The sequence below is a fragment of the Perissodus microlepis genome, chromosome 9 (genome assembly GCF_051167445.1).
Source record: "Perissodus microlepis isolate ML-2025 ecotype Zambia chromosome 9, ASM5116744v1, whole genome shotgun sequence".
In the NCBI taxonomy this organism is placed as follows: Eukaryota; Metazoa; Chordata; class Actinopteri; order Cichliformes; family Cichlidae; genus Perissodus; species Perissodus microlepis.
Window position 1 is genome coordinate 10217812 of NC_140469.1, and position 18519 is coordinate 10236330.

The following is an 18519-nucleotide window of genomic DNA, read 5'->3' on the forward strand; positions in this document are numbered from 1 at the left end:
AAAGAATACCAACTGCCTGTTTCAAAGTGTTTTTACCTGGTGCTGCAAATCGTGATTCAATAAATAAATAAACAAATAAATATATAACCCTATTACTTTCAGTCTTTCTTCTTATCTTATCCTTGTTTAATGACACATCATTAAGTTGTTCTTGTGCAATCACATTCCCTACACCCTGTCTGTCAACATTCCTGGAAATCTATGGCTAAACATCACACGTATGACATATCTGGTGATGGGAAAGTATAACAAAATCAGATTAGCTTTATTTAAACACCAAACACAAATAATGAATTGTCATGTAACATCGCATTGGGAAAAAGGGGACAACCCTTTAGCTTTAAGACCTGGTGGTAATGTGTTATTTATATACACCAACAATGACTTTCATCACACTTCCTCTTCTCAATGGTACAAATCAGAGGAACTTCCTTACTGTGGTCTATAGCTCAGTGTACTCCAAACCTGCCAACATGTCTTTTGTGGACACTCTGCGCCAGTGGGATGAGGCGGTAACTTGCGTCAACAGACAAGATTTCTCCAAAGCACTTGAGATTTTCTTGGCTATTCAAGAACCAAACTCCAAAATTTATTTTGACATTGGCTGTCTCCATCTTCTTAACCAAGACTTTGATGCTGCTGAAAAGGTATGTCTGATCTGCAGGCTGAAGCATAAACACACAAATATTAACAGCTGTCGTATCAGCAAATTAGTCCAAACAAGAAACTCTTTTGATAGTTGCTGAAATACAATTCTCCGATATGCTGCCTGAAAGCGCAAGTCACTGAGAAAGGAGAAGTAGACCTTACCATGTTTTCTAGAGGAAGTGACAGTTTCTTTCTGTTTCTCAGGCGTTTGATTGCAGCATACGCAAGGATGAACATTTGGCCATTGCCTTCTTTCAAAGAGGAATCACTTTTTACAAAAAGAAGAGGCAAGACACACCTGTCTTTTTTCTTTCTTTTTTTCTTTTTTTAAAAAAAGGACCATTTTTTTTTATGTTTAATGTTGTGATTTAAAAATGCTTAATAGTATATCATATGCAAATGTTTTAACTTTATTGTCTCTACGTAAAGGTATGAGGAGAGTTTAGCGGACTTCCAGAAAACCTTTAAAACACTCAGGGGCAACCAGCTGATAGATTACAAAGCGCTTGGTCTCAGATACATACTATATGCTTGTGATGTGAGTATTCTTGATTCTATTATTAATCCTGAACATTACACCTAAATAATTCATTTGATGTTATGAGCTGTTCATTCATAATACAACTTAGCATTCTTTTTTTCCTGGCCAAGGACGCAAGCTTAACAATGTCTCCACAGGTTCTCCACAATATGGCCCTGGTTGAAGCTCAGCTGGGTAACTGGGAAAAGGCCCAGGAACACCTCATGAAGGCTCTTAACTACAAGACAGAGGCCAGGTTTAATATCATCGACAAAGCTCTGCAATCAATCCTAGTGAGTTGTGATACAATCACTTTTGTCAACCCATTTAAATGTGATTATATTTATGATATCAAATGTAGTAGTTTCTTCATTCCATTAACCTATATTTAATAAGCTGATATGGTTTATTCTAATTTTGCTTTAAATCAGGTGACAGGATAATGATATGCACATGACTTTAAGTGTCACTCACACTGAAATTTCACCAACAGAAACAGAAACTTTTCAAACTGGTCGAGTTCCAATCAAAAGAGATGTTTAAACCAAATAAGCACTATGTTGCAGAGCTGGAGAAGAAAGACTACCTGGGCAAAGCAAAGGTGACCCATTATCCAGCCTGTTTTATCTAATCTAGTGTGATTATAAAGTTATCAAAAGTCAGCATCTCTACACACACACACACACACACATATATAAATATATATATAGACGAGAAATTATTGTTGAGTGATATCTATAAGCCACTTTCCCCCCCCCCCCCGTTATCATCAGGTCGTTGCCTCTGTTGTTCCTCAAGATGAGTTCTCTGGATTTGCCCCATTGCAGCCTCAGGTGACACGCTGGCTTTTATTGGCTATAAAAACTTTACAGTTTGATGATAGACTGAACCTTTACATACCCCTGTGTGTTGCCATGTCTGTGATGGACTGTGTTTTTTTTTTATTTGATAGGTGCAAGATGGTCCGACTCGTCCAAAAGAGCCTGAGGTTCTGAGGTATGATAGTCACTTTGGATCCATGCCGATTTGAAACTCTTTAAACAGAAATGATTTTAGTATTTAATGATGTTGTAGGTGGCAAGTTTTTGTGATATGTGGATTCGCCACTATACATGTTTACAACGTACAAATACAAAATGGGGGAAAGCATGAGACATATCTATGAAACTGTGCTTTCCACAAAGAGAAACATGGGACTCAGAGTGTAGGTTTAATAATTAAAACCTGAAAATAGAAATGTACCGTTACACAGAATAGTGCCAACTTTAACCTTTGTGTCTTACGTCTCTTCAATTTCACTTCAATTCAATTCAGTTTTACACAACAACAGTCGCCTCAATGTGCTTTATATTGTAAGGTAAACCCTACAACAATACATACAGAGAAAAACCCAACAATCATATGACCCCCTATGAACAAGCACTCTGGCGACAGTGGGAAGGAAAAACTCTCTTTTAACTGAAAGAAACCTGCGGCAGAACCAGGCTCAGGGAGGGTTGGGGTGAGAGAAGGAAGACAGGATAAAAGACGTGATGTGGAAGAGAGACAGAGATTCATAACAAGTATGATTCAGTGCAGAGAGGTGCATTAACACATAGTTAGTGAGAAGAAGAAATACTCAATGCATCATGGGAATCCCCCAGCAGCCTACACCTATTGCAGCAAAACTAAGGGAGGATTCACTCTTGATGCCATGTGGACATTTCTTGTGTTTACAGGGTGTTGGAAGGAGAACCGCACACTGTGCTCTTTGAGTTTATTCCTGAGACCAGTGATGAGCTGGCTGTAGTGCCGGGCAATATTGTGTTTGTGTTGCAGAAGGGTGCTGACAACTGGGCAAATGTGGTCTTCAATGAAAGAGTAAGATCTCCACATCTGCCACTTATTGTACAAATTTTAACACCAGTACACTGTGTTGTTTTTATGCACTAAAGCCAGCATTCATATCATGTACTTTTATCACACAATTAATGCATTGCTGGTGTCTGCTGAGAGTATACATGGCTGTGATGTCTTTCACAGAGGGGGCTTGTTCCTTACAACTATCTGGAACGTTTGGAAATCTCCTTAGCTTCTAACAAAAACAAGGTAAGCATTTATTTGTCATTATTCTCAATTGTTGGTGTCATAATCAATGACTCTGGTAATGTCAACGCTTAAAACATTGTAGTTTCCTTTCCAAGCGTTCCTTTCATTCTTTCTAAGTTTTTAAAATAACACAGACTTTACTTTATTTTGAATGGGAACAACTATAAACAGGGAATAACTCCACCTCCAAGCCGACAGCCACCCACCAGACCTGAAAGGATACAAGGTTGGCTTTTCTGGTACAGGATACAAAAATTAAATGAGGATTTTCAAATGATATCTGAGCCTTATGTGAAAAATCAAATTTTCCATATTTTCTTTATGTAAGGTCTCACTCCAAATGAAGTCACTAGTGGAAATCGTCAGCGACAGGTATGCCAACGCAAAGAAAATGAGAAGTACTGAGATGTTTAATTCTGGCTGTTATTTTAAGTTCTTTTATTTCCTCTCATCATTTCCAGGAGAAACAGTCCACAGACAATTCATGTATCGTCAAAGTGCATTTCAATTTCAACTTTGTCGTCTCAGTCCCGTGTGGGTCACCCTACACGATGCTGATTGAGAAAATCGGCAGGAAACTGAATCTTCCTTCTTCTGCAATCACCTTGAGGTAGAGCGCATAATTAAGAAAACAAGAATGTTTGGTATGCATTATTTGTACTTACAACTGAATACCTTTACTGGGTTTAGTTTAACCTCTGAGGCAAGTGAACAAAGTGTAATCAGTGCCAACACAGAAATGGAGAAGCTGTGGAGCCGTGCCAGTGGTGGGCGTGTCACTTTGTGGTGTAACACCAAGGAGGTAAGAGAGCAACCATCTATTGCCATGTTATTGCTGTTGTTATAGTAACAACAGCAATAAGTAAGTAAAATATTCCCAGTATTAGCGATACTGACGTACTTTTAGTATCTTTTTGTTTTTGCACTCCTGTTATAATTTCCGTCTACACTGATAACCATTGTGGCTCTTTGGGGATTTCAGGAGGAGATTCACCTGGTGGCACTTCACTCCTACGAGTCATCAAATCCAGAGGATCTGAATTTTCAGCAAGGGGATATAATCAAACTGCTCTCTAAAAGTGAGGCTTCATTCTTTTATACGTCAAACATACAGAAACTCTACAATTTGATGGAATATATGATTCTAATTCACAATTTGTTCATCTTCAGTTAACCAAGACTGGTTGGAAGGGCAGTGTAACGGGAATACTGGTATATTCCCTGCATCCTTTGTGGAAGAAGTTCCTGCAAATGGCCAGTGATTTATGGCCAGGTTTGCTAATCTGTTATAAAAGCTGAAAACACTGATTAACAATTTTTCAAAAGTTGTCTGCTTTGGTGATAAAATGTGCCACTTCTTTTGATATACCAAGTCCAAATATGATGATTACAATAGCTGATTATAAATGCTTAAAATGTTACATTAATTAATTCTCCAGAACATTATGTGTACAATGTTGTGCAAAAGTCTTAAGACACCCCTTATTTTTTCTAAGGAGCCAGACTTTCTTGTAATTTCTTAAAGGGGTCTTGAGCAATAATTCTTCATTTTCCTAGTAAAATACAGAAATGAGGGGTGGCTCCACACTTTTGCACAACTCTCTTATTTAACAATGTAAAGCAAATAAACACATGAAATGCAAAGGTTATACGCATTTTACTTATTTTGCTAAAGAAAATGAAAAATGTGAACTGTGGGATATTTTAATACGTTCAGCAAATTGTTTTCTTTTCTTTGCAGTGTTACAGATTTCCTGCTGCTATAAAGCTCAAACCCAGGGTCAGTGTAGAGGTCATAAGATTTGAAAAGTACATTTTTATACTTAATACATTTCCATTTCATACAAGGCCAATTTCATCCAAGTTGCGTGAATAATTTAAGATGAGTGGTCATCTGACACTTGGGCTATTTTTTTCTAAGACTCAGAGTTCAAAATACATTTCAGTCATTTCCTGGTTCTGAGTAACAACCTTTGGTCTGGTTATGATGTCATAATACTGTAATCACTGAATCACAGATTCCTATAATTTAAGTAATGCAGTATTAAAACTACCACCGCCTGGTACTGATGTTAATAAAAAACATTTAATAATCACTTTCTTCTTCCAGTAAATACAGCTTATATGCTATACATTTGGTACATTGATAGGTTATTTATTAATTTACCAAAGACATTGTGGATTATTGGTAAAAATGATCATGACAATGTTCCTTCCTCCTCGTAGGCTATAGCTATGCCTCTCCTGCCCTCTACTGCTTTCACCACAGGTGTCTCTCCCAGCTTCTGCTCTAAACCGATCCAGCTTCGACCTGCAAGAAAAGATGCTGGAAAAAAATAAATAAATAAAACGAATAAATAAACACTTGTAGTGTAATACAAGATATTCATAAGTGTCTACTTTTGTATAGGAATTCATGCATGTTGATTAGGTGGAGCACACTGTCATACCAGCTGAGTTTGTGTTTGCTACGGTCAGCGTCTGGTTCCTCAAGACCACAGAGGACCCATAGGCCGGCTTTGTAGGCTCACTGCTCAGGAGATTGTGGCTTCGCAGAGCACCAGTGATTAATGAAACGTCACTTTCATCCTCCTCGTCCTGCTGATCAGCCAAAGGTACGTGACTCTGTCCACCTACAGCAAGTTTGGGAAGAAAAAGGTTAGACGTGGCAAAATGAAACTACATTACACTACTGATAACAGACGTATAGAAACATTTCCTCAAGGGTAATGGATAGAAAAATTCCTTTTGGAAACTGTTTCTGAATTCCTCAGTTGGTACTTTCAACCATATTATTACAGTAATATTCACCAATTTTACACTTTTAACATCCCATAGTCCCCTTTTAAATGAATCTGAAATGAATCCAAAATGCAGTGTATATAACCAACAGTACATAAGGTACTTTCTGCTTTTTCTTTTTTTTTTAAACAAGGAGTCACCTCAGCAGGCAGCGCCACATGTTTGATTTTGCAGATTTGCGTCTACTCTCTAGATTAAACCTGGGCTCTTTTGCTTGTTTGGAGAACACGTAAACCACTACACTACGAAGCCATATAGCCAACACCATTAACATCCTTAACATTCAAACAGAACTTTAAGAGAGTTCATTTAAGAAAAGCTGATGTGAAAAACTCCCAATCGCACCTGGCAGGAGATGTCGGAAGTCTGTGACATATTCCTCTGACCATTCCCTCTTCCTGTTGCAGGCCACCTCCATCTCAAACGGCGTCACCACAGGTTTTAAAAACCCCCTTGAGTCCAAAAGTGAGCTCTCTGGACATGCAATTAAAACAAAGATGTCAATTTCAAGAAAGTTTGCCAGTTTGGGTACGTTCAGCTTCCCCATGGCAAACATGTAGCTCTTCTTGCCAGCTCTCTTGATGGTCTCTTTCAGCTGCTCAATGATAGAGAGGTAATCGGCAACCCCCAGAGTCCCAACCAGGATGCCGACCACATTGGCATCCTTGGCCCTTTCTATAGCATAGTATCTCTTCATCAGAGCGCGGCTGATGCTTATAGACTCGACCTGCCCCTTCGCTGTCACAGGGTCAAAAGAGCAAAACGAGCACCGATTCCAAGTCATCATGAAGTTTCGCAGGGTCGCTCCCTCCTGGCCCACATAAAACATACTGCAGTCCGTGATGCTTAAACTGCTTTTCAAGGTGAACTGACGTCCAAACTGATAGATGACCTGGCCATCGTCTTGGTCAGAGAGATGGGCGTCATCATCTTGTCTTTTAATCTGCCCATGACTGTAACACTGCTCCCCTTCAACAACAATTTCAGATGCAACAAGGTTTGGATACTCTGGTGACAGTAGAGCCAAAAGACCATCTGAGGGAGGAAAAAAAATAAAAATGTATACTGGTAAATATCTGTGGACAGATGGGACTGATCGAAACACAAAAATCTGTGTTGAGACATACTAATTCGAAGGATCACACAAACTTTTCAAGGTGACTGCGAACTTACTAATGGCATGAGCATAGTTGACATCATAGAGGATGATTATGTGACTGTGTCTGTCAGGGTAGAGTTCTCTGAAGGAGGAGGCACACTTCTCCACATCCACTGCTCTTTGCTCAAAGATGTATAACAAGGGCAGCCTTCTGGATGGGCTAAGGCAAGCACTGCCATAGTGCACAATGCAGTCAGCGCCAACGTGTTCTGCAGCGACCTCATCCACACAGCAACTGCACATGAGAGTTCAACAAAAGTGTTAAATAAGTTAACACCCTTACTAGATGAGGAATTTCCTTGCACACTGTTTTATATAGCACTGAATGCTTCTTTTATATCAAAATAAAACTCCCAGTAAATATTCTCATGTACTGAAAAACAGAGCTGAGATTTTGAATTCAAAGTCTGACAGGTCTGGAGATGTTGACAAGTTTTTGTCAAAAATATCAGTGAATGTAACCTGCCACCAATTTTAAAACCCAACTTTACTTGATGACTCAAAACCATAAAAAAAAAAAAAACAGTGTTGCATGAGTGCATTACAGCAATGATTTCTTAAATCTACTGTGTTACCTTCCATAGGATGTATCACCCAAAATGTATGACTTGGCATTAGTGTTTCTCTGGATCTCTTCTGCCACTGCAACTGAATCCACCAACAGCTCATCAGGAAACTGCAGAGCTACCTGCACACACGGCAACCAATGTAATAATAATTAATAAATAAAGTATAAATTAGGCACTGTTTTATATTTTTAAACTGCAGTTGCTTTTAATTAAAACAAGACAAAGATTAAGAATATTTGGCTACTAGGCCATAAATGCTTTTGTAAACAAATGTGAGTGACATCTAAGAAAGTAAAATGTTGCTCCTCCTTACGTTTTCAAACTGATGCTCACTGATGAAGTCGCAGGTTTTCTTAATCTGATAAAACTTTTCCAGGTCATCCGCAGGTGTGCTCGTCTTCACTGCAACTCCCACCACACGCTGAATTACAGTTTCTGAGCTGCTGCTAAACGCATCAGCCATGTCTGTGCTGTGAACCCGTAGAAATGCGTGTAGAAACACAGTAAACTGGATTCAGCAACCCAGTTATTTTAAATGAAAATCTGACAGACGTTAACGAAAGTCATAACACTGAAAAACAGCACATAGTGTGGAAAATGTAGTTTAGCTGTCTGCTAGCTTAGCTGAAGCTAGATTCCCTATAGGTGTCCGCGGAGCCTCTAAACAAACTAAGTGCTGTTTCTAATCTGTCAGGTTGTGTATTTGTAGGGCTACACAACGTATACTCACAACTCAGAGTCATGGAGTTACTTGTGGACTTATAAATGTTCACTTTACAGCTACACACGTGTCAATATGATACTCCATCCCTTCTGCTGAAGAAATTACTTCCGGGTCAAATGTTTTTCAAAATAAACTTCGCCTGGCACGATTAAGAAAATACTTTTTCTGTTTCGCTCGTCTGGTATTCACAACCTCATCAAAAATCTCTCTGCTATCACTCCTACAACTCCCAATTCTAGATGACTGAGTTGCAGACATATAGGTTTCCCATTATTGTAATGCTCAAGGAGTATTGATAGATTTTGAAAATGGAAAGGAAAGCAGCTCAAGCTTCCTTCACTTCACTGCCCACCTCTACTAAAAGCACAAACCTCACAGACAACAGCTAGATCAATCTTACATTTATTGATAATACATTTTATTTAAATAACACATAATATTTGTCCCAGAATCTTTCACATATTTCTGAAAACGACAAAAAAAAAAAAAAAAAAAAGTACAGAAATCTTTGTGCCTCAGTATTAATATTATGTTCTCTCCAGTACAGCGGTCCCCAACCCCCGGGCCTCGGACCGGTACCGGTCCGTGAGTCGTTTGGTACCGGGCCGCGAGAGTTGAGGCTCAGGTGTGAAATGTATAGTTTTCAAGGTTTTTATCGGTTTTCAGCGTTATTTTGTTATTGTTTTTATCGTTAACTCGGTTTTCCTGGGTCTTTTCACGTGTGTTATGAATAAATCTTCTTTTTTTTCGGTACCGGTACTAGTTTTATTTTGTTGTATTTATCCGCGACACCTTAAAGGCCGGTCCGTGAAAATATTGTCGGGCATAAACCCGTCCGTGGCGCAAAAAAGGTTGGGGACCGCTGCTCCAGTATTTAAAGACTGGCATATACACATATACAGATACATATATACATAATTTCAGTAATTACACATTACAAAAAATTACTAAGTGAATTGTCAACTTGGTTCCAGAAGCCATAAAACAAGACAATAAAAATTTAATTAAAAAACTGTCTGGGTGGTGCGGTAGAAATTTTTGATGAATGAATGTATTTATCAAATAACTTCCACGAGTGATCGGTGAAGGAGCTGGTCCTTCCATAAGTTCTACTTGTAAAAAAGATCACCACTGCCCGGGAAATAACAAATCATAGCACATTCAGAGGATGCAGTGACAATTCAAGTATTATCAAAGTCAATGATCAAAGTCCTGATTACATCCAAACACGATAGAAACCCAAGACCACAGTGAGGCATGTAAACACTGAACCTGCAAGAGAAAAAAAATATCACATGCAATTATTTGTACCAGCTGTATCTGTAAGAAAATAAAAGATAGAAAGTGTAACTACAACCCATATTTAACATGCACGTGTACCTGCAAGGTATTTTATAGTATCCAGTTTATGAGACTCCAACATGGTTTTCAAACCAGCCACTTCTGTGTCTATTTTCATGTTTGTCTGAGTCAAATAGCGCTCCTGTTCTGCAGTCTGTAAAAAAGGCAAGGCGATAAAGACCCATTATAAATTAAAAGCAAGCATTAAAAACCTTTAATGGAGAATAGAAACAAGTGACTGAATGCAGTGTGCTATAAACTAAATGCATGTATACAAACCATTTCCATAATCTCAGTTCGTGTTTCTAGAAGTTTCTTCTCATGCTCTGCTCTCTGAAAATACAAATGTGATTTCATGACACCTTTTGTGATACGACATTGGTACAACGCTCCTTTGCACATGTAAAAATAAATGCAGGCAATGTTTGTGTAACTGTGACACCATGGCATAAAATGCAAACATAATTATAGGCAGAACTTCATGTGGGAACAATAAAGTCGTGTAGTTTTAAATTCAGTCATTTTTTTCCAAACAATAATTGAACTGATCTCCTCGAACACGTACCAATTCTTTCACTTGGCTTTTCTCCAAATTCATATCCAACATATTGTCTGACTGCACTTTTTTCATTTCATCCTGCAACGTTGTAAAAAAGAGACACACAAAAGAAAGTCAAAACATTTTTCTAAATGGAGATTTCAACCAAGTTAAGATAAATCAAATACTATCAAGGAATGGGAAAATGCTATTCATGAAGGTTAATACATTCACAGTAATCACTTACAGCTAGTTGGACCTTGAGCTGAAGCAACTGGACCTTGAGTTTCTGGGAGAAAGAGTAAAACACTGACACAGTCAGATTAAGTGGAAGGAAATCACTGGCACAAACACACTGTGCAGTCATTCCTGTTTCTACTACTGACAGACGAAACGATCAAGTCAAACGTGATACACTGTCACTGCAGTAAGTGATCTTTATCGAACAAATTATTTTTCTTCTTAAAACAACTCCGGAAAAAGACATTTACCTCATTTTCTGCCAGCAGAGTAGAGAACTCGCTCTTCTCAAGGATCACCATGTCCTTCTTTACAGCGGCTATTTGAGACATCACACGCTGCAACATGATCTCCTGCCAAGATCGCACAAAACGTTAGAGGGTTCACGATAAAAATAAAGTACTGTAGTGCGAGTGGAACACACTAAATTCAGAGCTTTTAGAAAAGTTATTGCCGCTGTGGCTTTGACAGGCACAGCATGTGGTGGGGATTTAATTAACACACCGATATCAAACCACTGTAATGCTGTGATGCATAGATGGTAATGTGAAGTATATGATAGCCTTGATCTTTCACTTTATAGCCTTTACCAAGGCTCTGGGAGAGCAAAGCATTCACATACAGCAAAGAGTGGTTTAACCTATAGAAATCCTTAATTAGTGGAGATAAATGGGTGGATACCAGAAGATGTAAAATATTAAATTATAACAAGACTTAGCTCTTATTTTTGTCCTCATATGCTTTCTCTAGATCCACAAAAAAAAGTGCAACTCCTCCTCCTCTATACTTCTCCATCAAAACAAAGCAAACATCACACCTGTAGTGCTCTTTCTCAGCATGAAGCAGTGCTGCAGTGCAAGTGGAAAACACAAACAAATTATTATTCTTCCTAACATACCTACAACAACTCGTTCCCATATCTTCATGGTATGGATCAATAACTCTATCCTTCTGTAGTTAGTAGAGCTCAACACGTGACCCTTTCATTCTCCAAAATTGTGAAACAACCTTGATATAAAGTCCACCGCCATCTTTTACTAGACATTTCCATATTTCCACAGGTTTGTCATCTGGACCTACCACTTCTCCAATCTTCATCATCTTCATAACTTCACCCACCGTACTAAACCTTCTCCACTTCCTGATCCATCCTCCCCTCTCTTTCATTTTCTTCTTCCATCAGCTCTCAAAGTACTCCTTCCATCTTCCATCCTGCTGCACATCCTTTTCAGCTTAACCTCTCTGCTTAGCCAAATGATACCAGTCCTTTTCTCTTACCTTAGTGTCCAGCCTCACAGTCAACTCACTCTAAGGCCTTTAGATATGAAGTCCAGGAAGAACTATTAATCATGTACAAGCGATGTCATGGTGGCTGCCACTTGGAAATCCCAGCGATATATGGATTATGGAATTTTTTTAACATTAATACCAACTTAATAAGAAGTGGAATATTATATTATATTATATTATATTATATTATATTATATTATATTGTATTATTGCTAGAAAAGGGGGGTTTTGAGCAATATTTTATAATAAGATGTAAATTTTAACATTAAGAAAAAAAAGATATTCTCATATCACTATCAGTCTTAACATTGTTAAAAGAGCCAGTAAGAGTGATCACGGAGAGCTGTATCACAGATCGTCCTTATTCTCATCAGACATTCCAGTGCCATGAATTTTCAAAAGTAACTCATCACGGACACCAACATCAAAGGTTTCTAGGAACACGAGCACTGTTTGTATTTAACTACACAGGTCACAGTGTTTTCATAGTACAATGACCAACCCAGCGATCCTGGTTCACTGACCTTTACGGGACCAGAGACAAAGGCTTGTGAGTGAACACACAGAGGAAACACAACCAACGCCTGCACACAGTGCACATTATTGTACTGCTGTCTCACCTGCTGCACTTTGGTTATCATGTCACTGTAAATGACATCCATGTTAGAGTTTGTCATCTTCACCAGTACGCTGACCATGCCTTCAGACTGAGATGTAGTGAAACCTGTTCATAAGAGAAAAAAAAAATGTTATTATAAATGAAATCAATGCAGCCTACTATTTTAAAAGAAATATAATGCTGTAGCTTTTTTAATCGAACAACTAACCATTTTCCTCAAGGAGTCGCACCACTGCATGCGTATCAAAGAACAGCTTCTGGCCTTCAGCCTTTGGTACGTCTGGTTTTAGATCATACTGGAAAGCTTTGACAGAGGTTTTAAGAAACACAGCATTTTAGAATGACCTCAACACTGGAATTATTAACATCTTGTTTAGGTTGCTGTATGTAGCTTTTGATTTTTTCAGTCTATTTATTATCTGAAATGAACCGTTCCATTTGAAATCACACACACACACACACACAAAACCAATTTCCAAAAAATTTAGGATGCTGTGTAAAATGTAAATAAAAACAGAATGCAAGTGATTATATGTGTCTTATGTAAATGTACTTGATAATGATGGTGCCCAAGAACCACCCAGCACCTGGCAGAGCCCCAGATGCAGAAGATGTCCAAGCCACCCTTGTCTACCACCCCCAAGGCAGCAGGTCAGTGACCACAGTGGCCACATGGTGCAAAATCATCAAGCACCCACATCCAAGGGACAGACAGCAGCGTCCAGAAAGGAGTGACAGGGAGGGGGGATTACTCACCCTCCATCATCAAGTCCCACAGGGAACAGGGAACTATCCCATGTTTTTTTTAGATGTGTTGCTGCCATAAAATGAGCTAATATTTTCCATTAAATATTGAAACATCTCGGTTTAAACATCTGATATGTTTTCAGTGTTTTCTGTGAATAAAATATAGATGTATGCGATTTGCAGACACCTGCGAACTAATTAATTATTATGGAGGTAACCAAAGTTTAGCACCATCACAGTCCACAAGTTGACTTTTATTTTGACATGCACATGGGCTACAGTAACTCAGTTACCATGACAAAATCACAGTACCTGTAGTCATTTAAAGTCTCGCGTGAGAGGGTTTTGAAGGACGTATGATTGCGGTCTTTGGAAGAAACGAAGCTCCAGTTCACTTGTGCACTTTATGTAAATTAGCTCATCACAGCTAAAAACTGCCATTTTTATGGGTCGTGGCGACGTTTAAAGTGGCAAACATGCAGTTAAAGACTGTTTGATACTGTAAGCGTAAGCGCTGTTTGTTACCTCTCACGGACATCCATGTCGCAGCAGACAAATGCGTAATGTTCACTCCAGGAGCTCGTCTCCATCTCAGCGGTGTCTTCTCAAACTTGCTAAATGACGGAGTGAGGTTACACTGAGAACACGCTGAGGCTCTGACGAAAATCGATGTCGCTGCAGGCACAAAAATGCTAGCTCTGTCTTGAGGATCATACCACTTTTCTGGGTGGTTAAAGTTAAAAAGTTTAAGTCGAGACTGGCACTGTTTAAGCACCATTGTCAAGGAGAGTGTGTCCCACTAACAGCGAGTTTTGTTTTTTCTTTACCAAGGCTGTACTTCCGTCTGTGAAGCGCCTCAGATGATAAATTTTCACAGTCACGCCTGCATCGACCCTTTCACCTACTGTTCTCCGGACTACAATTGAAACTGACAAAGAATCGTCAAACTACCGGTCACGCCTTTCAAAATAAAACACCTCTTTTGTCATAATTGATTAGGTGCTAAGTCATAATGGGTATTTTCTATACAATTAGTACCAGTATAGTACCCGAAAAATATAAATTAATAAGTAATAATACATCAGAATGAATATAAAGCTCCTATTGTACTATTTAAGAAAGAAAACTGTATATTTGATGATTCATATTTGAACCTTTCAGATTTGATTTACTGGACTGAGAATCTGCTCCTATCTATATTGCAGTTTATACACTTTTCTTTCATGAATACGAAAAATAATTTCCAGTGGCTGAGCAGTTTTGTCATAGCTTTGAACCAACCTAAGAGTGAGACGGTATTGCAGCCATCTTTTAGGGACTTGTCAGCCTGCAGTAACTTATGCAAGACTTGAGAGGATTTTGGATCCAAAGTTGTGCTTTGAGGTAATAATTTACAGAACAAAAACACAACAAAACCCCAAGAAGACAGTTTCATATCAAAGTTGATACTTTTATATTGTACAACTGTACTGAACATCATCAGTTCTCTACAGCACTTTATATAGAAAATACATGATCACCTATATTAAGAAGCATTTGCACCTATGTCTTCTCAGTTGCGATAAGGAATAGGAAGTGTCTTTCTGGCTGCTTAGAAAAAAAAAAAAAAAAAAAAAAAAAAAAAGGTAGAATTGCTCCTTTTGTACATCAAAAGCTAGTCAGGAAAAAAAATACAATGTTGGCTCCATTTTCTTTTCAAACAGTTGTTAGTAAAATAAAACAATTTTATTGTATAACAGGCAGTCATGTACTTTATTTGTTTAATGCATATGGCAGCCTTGGATTCACTGCAAGACATTGCAAACAAGTTCGCATCCAGATTAATTTCAGTATTTGTAGAACGCACTAATAAAGGTTTACAATAAAAGTCACCTTTTCATCATTGCAAAGAATATAGTTAAAAGAACACTACTGTACCTGCAAAGCTTGCCAGTGTTACAGTATTGGTGAGCATTTCTGAGGTTGCACCAAAAAAAAGAAAATAAAAATTAAGGTTTTGTTCATGAGAAAAGGACAAGACAGACAGATAACGTGGCTGCCACCAAACCAACTGCAAACAGCAATAAGAGCACAAAGATCAAACTGCGCTGGCATAGAGGCTCGTGTCCAGGCTGCTCCTCGTCAACGCTGAGCAGAGCCAGGGAGGCGCTCTCGGTGCTGCTGAGCGGGTCTGCGTATTGTGGCCCCCGGGGCTCCACCATCCAGCGCAACACATTTACTTTTTTCTCCATGTCATCAATCATGTGGTCGATTTGGCTGATTTCCTGCTCCATGGTGCTCCGTTCCTGGCTCTCAAGACCAGCAGGAAGGGTTGGAGGCTCCTGGTTCAAGTCTGCCAAACTGAGTGCTCGAGCTGCTACCTCACTGCCTCCTCCTGCATTACCAGAAACAAATTTTAGCTTTCCATTTTCTTTTGGCTTTTACAACTCAACACTGGATTTGTAAAATGCGGCAGAAGCTTTCCACTTCATCATGAGGGGAAATGAAATGTGAATATTTGAACAAAATCTCATGGCAATCCTCATTGCTTAAAAATTCTAATGTAATATTGTCACAGTGGCACTACAGAGGAATAAATAAATCAGCAGCATCCAACATCTGGGGGCCATTAATACCTGAACCAGTCCATTTAAAAGTTGGGAAAACATTATTGTGTATCAGTGTGATGGACCAACTCAAGCACAGCTCCACACACTTTACTTATATCCATCAATGATAACAGAAAAAAATAAATAGTAAACTGAATAAATGCAGGGCTAGAGTCCAAATATTTCACCTTTACTGATGCCACAGGACATTCACATGAGATACTCTAAAATGTTAGCACACTGGCAGATTTGAGCATATTAATTCTGATAAAATATTATCTGCAGAGTATGAAAAACAGCTAAATACTTTACATTACAATCCAAAAAGTTTTCCCCTCCATGTGTAGTCATTGAGTCTTACAAGATACAATAATAGAGTTTCCTCTGCATTCACTCTAAAACAACCTCTGAAGACTAAAGTAGTGCAGTTATTTTGCGGTTTTCTTGGTTTTGCTTAAAGTTCGATTTCGGTTGACGACACAGCTTGCATATAGTAGCAGCAGTATGTGAAAGGCTTGCATTTACCTTGTAGGCCAGTCTGCACCAAGGAAGCAGTGTTGGCTAGGGAGAAGTTGTCACCTATGCTGAAAACCTTGCACATGTCAACATGGAGCAGTTCTAGACTGGAGGAGAAGGCCACCCAGAGGAGCTCCATCTCCTTGCGCTGGTCCTCGGGCAGGCTCTTGTCCCGCAGATGTGAGGTCAGATGCAGACGGATGGCCTCGGCCAAATTCAGGGCCTTTTCTCGCGTTTGTCTCAGCTCATCCCGCAGCTGCAAACTGTCTGTGCAGCCACCAACACATGCAGCCAAATGCCGGTAACATGCTACCACCTGTAACAAAGATTTGACAGTGCTCGGTAATATGCAGAGCTCAGGAACTCCTAGTTAAAAAGTATTCCAGATAATTCCCCTCCAAGGTGGCCAAACTCCAAGTTTGCAAGAGGAATGGGCTTTTTGTTTTTCATAGTAGGGACATGCCCTTGCTGTCCATATCACCTGCTGTATTTAGACCACTAATCTTAATTAGGTATTGCACATCATTAACCTTCTGAGCCGCTATTCTCTGCTAAACACTTCACCAACCCACACATATATAATCAGAGTACCAAAACTGAGAGAAAACGCAACTGTTTGGGGACAAAAGCTGATCGAGCTGAACATTAGTCATCTTAACCTGCTTGAAACAGTAACTGAAGTGCAGAAAAACGTACACGTTTTGTTTTCCGATCTAAATCATACCGCAAGAATTATTTACTTTCAGCAGATACATTTAACCTTGGGGGGAGAGAGATTAGCAGGTGGTTTCATTCATTAAAAATATTAGAAATAATCTCATTAACTGATCTATTTCTAGATAAGCCAAAGCAACCTCGTGTACTCGGAGTGGCCCATTTTCCTAGCGTGCACTGGTGACGGTAAAACCACAGATGTGCTATACCATTCTTAAATTGTAACGTTTACTTTGAAAATCGGTTATATTAAATATTAACACCATCTTGTCATTTTCTGCGCTTCATTTGTGGCTGCTTACACCAATTAATGAGTAGAAATACTACCATCGACCTCTAGGTACAAGGAAAATAAGATGCAAACTGCCATTGTGCAAACATCCTTTATCATACTGACAAAAATAACTTCAAAATTAAACAGTTGATGTTAATGGGGAGAAAATGTCGAACATGTCCACGGCATTATCTAACGCAGGAGAGTCGCACATACTCAGTGGACCAAGACATTCTTTTCAGTGAGAGTGCACTTTTAGCCACAGGGGTCGGGAATAAAGGATGTTACTTTCCCCCCTTTGTGCATGCTCTGTGTGTAAAATGTTTACGTGGTGACGGCTATAGAACTGAAACCAAATTGAGTTAATTTTTCCATACGTTTTATATTCTCATGCAATACTGAACTCTTTACATCCCAAGTATTCACATGAAATTCTGGAGATTACTGCTGTGTACAAATCAACTTCCCAGCCATTTTTTCATATTCATTTCCACAAATCTATTAGACTGGTACATAAACATGCAAATACAACGTAGTAGACAAATGTAAAGGAGACTAGAGTGAGGTCAGAGCTTTCTTTATGACCAGAAGAGAAGACTTGGAGCAACTTACCTTTATCACAGAATCCACCAGATCCTTCCCATCAGCCAAAGTCTTGTCTGCGCCAACTGTGCAGTCATTGCCCACTTTGTTATTTACAAGTGGCATGAGGGATGACTTGTCCAGAGTCTAGGACTCTGCCACAGCAGACAAGAGTTTGGCCCGGCTACCTTTTACTTCCCTGGCTGCCACTGCTCCTCTTCTTCCCCTGGAAGATTCTTCATTCAGTGGCTGAGGGTCGAGACAAACTCAGTCCCAAGGCAGCATGATGCACAACAATATTCCCCTGCAGCAACTATATTGCAATTATAGGTCCTAAACATGCTATGGATGCTGGAGTGGGGAAAAGTCAAAGTAATGAAGAAAAATGAAAAAAATTATAATAAAATGATGTAACTGTTAAGCAAGGTGCTAATCCTGTGATTGACCCCTTTGCACTGACGCAGGCTAAGACAGGCAGCTAATCTTATTAACCATCAATGATACCAGAGAGGAGAGCAGCTGGCTGCCTACCACAATGGCCCCTTCACTAACTGAGGAGG

General features: G+C 39.1%; 4 protein-coding genes across 6 annotated transcripts; 1 reads left to right on the top strand and 3 right to left on the bottom strand.

Moving 5' to 3' along the window:
* Window positions 1-383: 383 nt before the first annotated feature.
* ncf2 (neutrophil cytosolic factor 2) lies at window positions 384-5352 on the top strand. 2 transcript variants are annotated; one of them, XM_084938958.1, is made up of 15 exons: window positions 400-647; window positions 853-935; window positions 1078-1186; window positions 1327-1461; window positions 1662-1769; window positions 1942-2001; window positions 2121-2164; window positions 2887-3028; window positions 3191-3256; window positions 3428-3482; window positions 3585-3628; window positions 3718-3866; window positions 3947-4058; window positions 4239-4335; window positions 4427-5352. In XM_084938958.1, the coding sequence occupies exons 1-15, from the start codon at window positions 474-476 to the stop codon at window positions 4516-4518; spliced, it is 1470 nt and encodes a 489-aa protein (XP_084795084.1). In that variant the 5' UTR covers window positions 400-473; the 3' UTR covers window positions 4519-5352. The 2 variants fall into 2 exon arrangements, with proteins under 2 accessions (XP_084795083.1, XP_084795084.1); XM_084938957.1 differs by having other exon boundaries at window positions 384-647; window positions 4239-5352.
* On the bottom strand, window positions 5324-8634 carry dph2 (diphthamide biosynthesis 2). 2 transcript variants are annotated; one of them, XM_084938961.1, is made up of 7 exons: window positions 8517-8634; window positions 8100-8256; window positions 7793-7905; window positions 7232-7452; window positions 6404-7093; window positions 5707-5889; window positions 5324-5582 (listed from the first exon to the last, which is right to left on the bottom strand). In XM_084938961.1, the coding sequence occupies exons 2-7, from the start codon at window positions 8247-8249 to the stop codon at window positions 5455-5457; spliced, it is 1485 nt and encodes a 494-aa protein (XP_084795087.1). In that variant the 5' UTR covers window positions 8250-8256; window positions 8517-8634; the 3' UTR covers window positions 5324-5454. The 2 variants fall into 2 exon arrangements, with proteins under 2 accessions (XP_084795087.1, XP_084795086.1); XM_084938960.1 differs by having other exon boundaries at window positions 8100-8634.
* A 262-nt stretch (window positions 8635-8896) lies between these two features.
* On the bottom strand, window positions 8897-14220 carry mcur1 (mitochondrial calcium uniporter regulator 1). The gene is made up of 9 exons (XM_084938962.1): window positions 13811-14220; window positions 12747-12842; window positions 12540-12643; window positions 10881-10982; window positions 10637-10678; window positions 10417-10488; window positions 10131-10184; window positions 9891-10005; window positions 8897-9782 (listed from the first exon to the last, which is right to left on the bottom strand). Exons 1-9 carry the CDS (start codon window positions 14061-14063, stop codon window positions 9727-9729), a joined length of 894 nt encoding a protein of 297 aa, XP_084795088.1. The 5' UTR covers window positions 14064-14220; the 3' UTR covers window positions 8897-9726.
* Window positions 14221-14880: 660 nt separating this feature from the next.
* rgs9bp (regulator of G protein signaling 9 binding protein) lies at window positions 14881-18487 on the bottom strand. The gene is made up of 3 exons (XM_084938963.1): window positions 17990-18487; window positions 16399-16705; window positions 14881-15659 (listed from the first exon to the last, which is right to left on the bottom strand). Exons 1-3 carry the CDS (start codon window positions 18083-18085, stop codon window positions 15286-15288), a joined length of 777 nt encoding a protein of 258 aa, XP_084795089.1. The 5' UTR covers window positions 18086-18487; the 3' UTR covers window positions 14881-15285.
* Window positions 18488-18519: the final 32 nt, after the last annotated feature.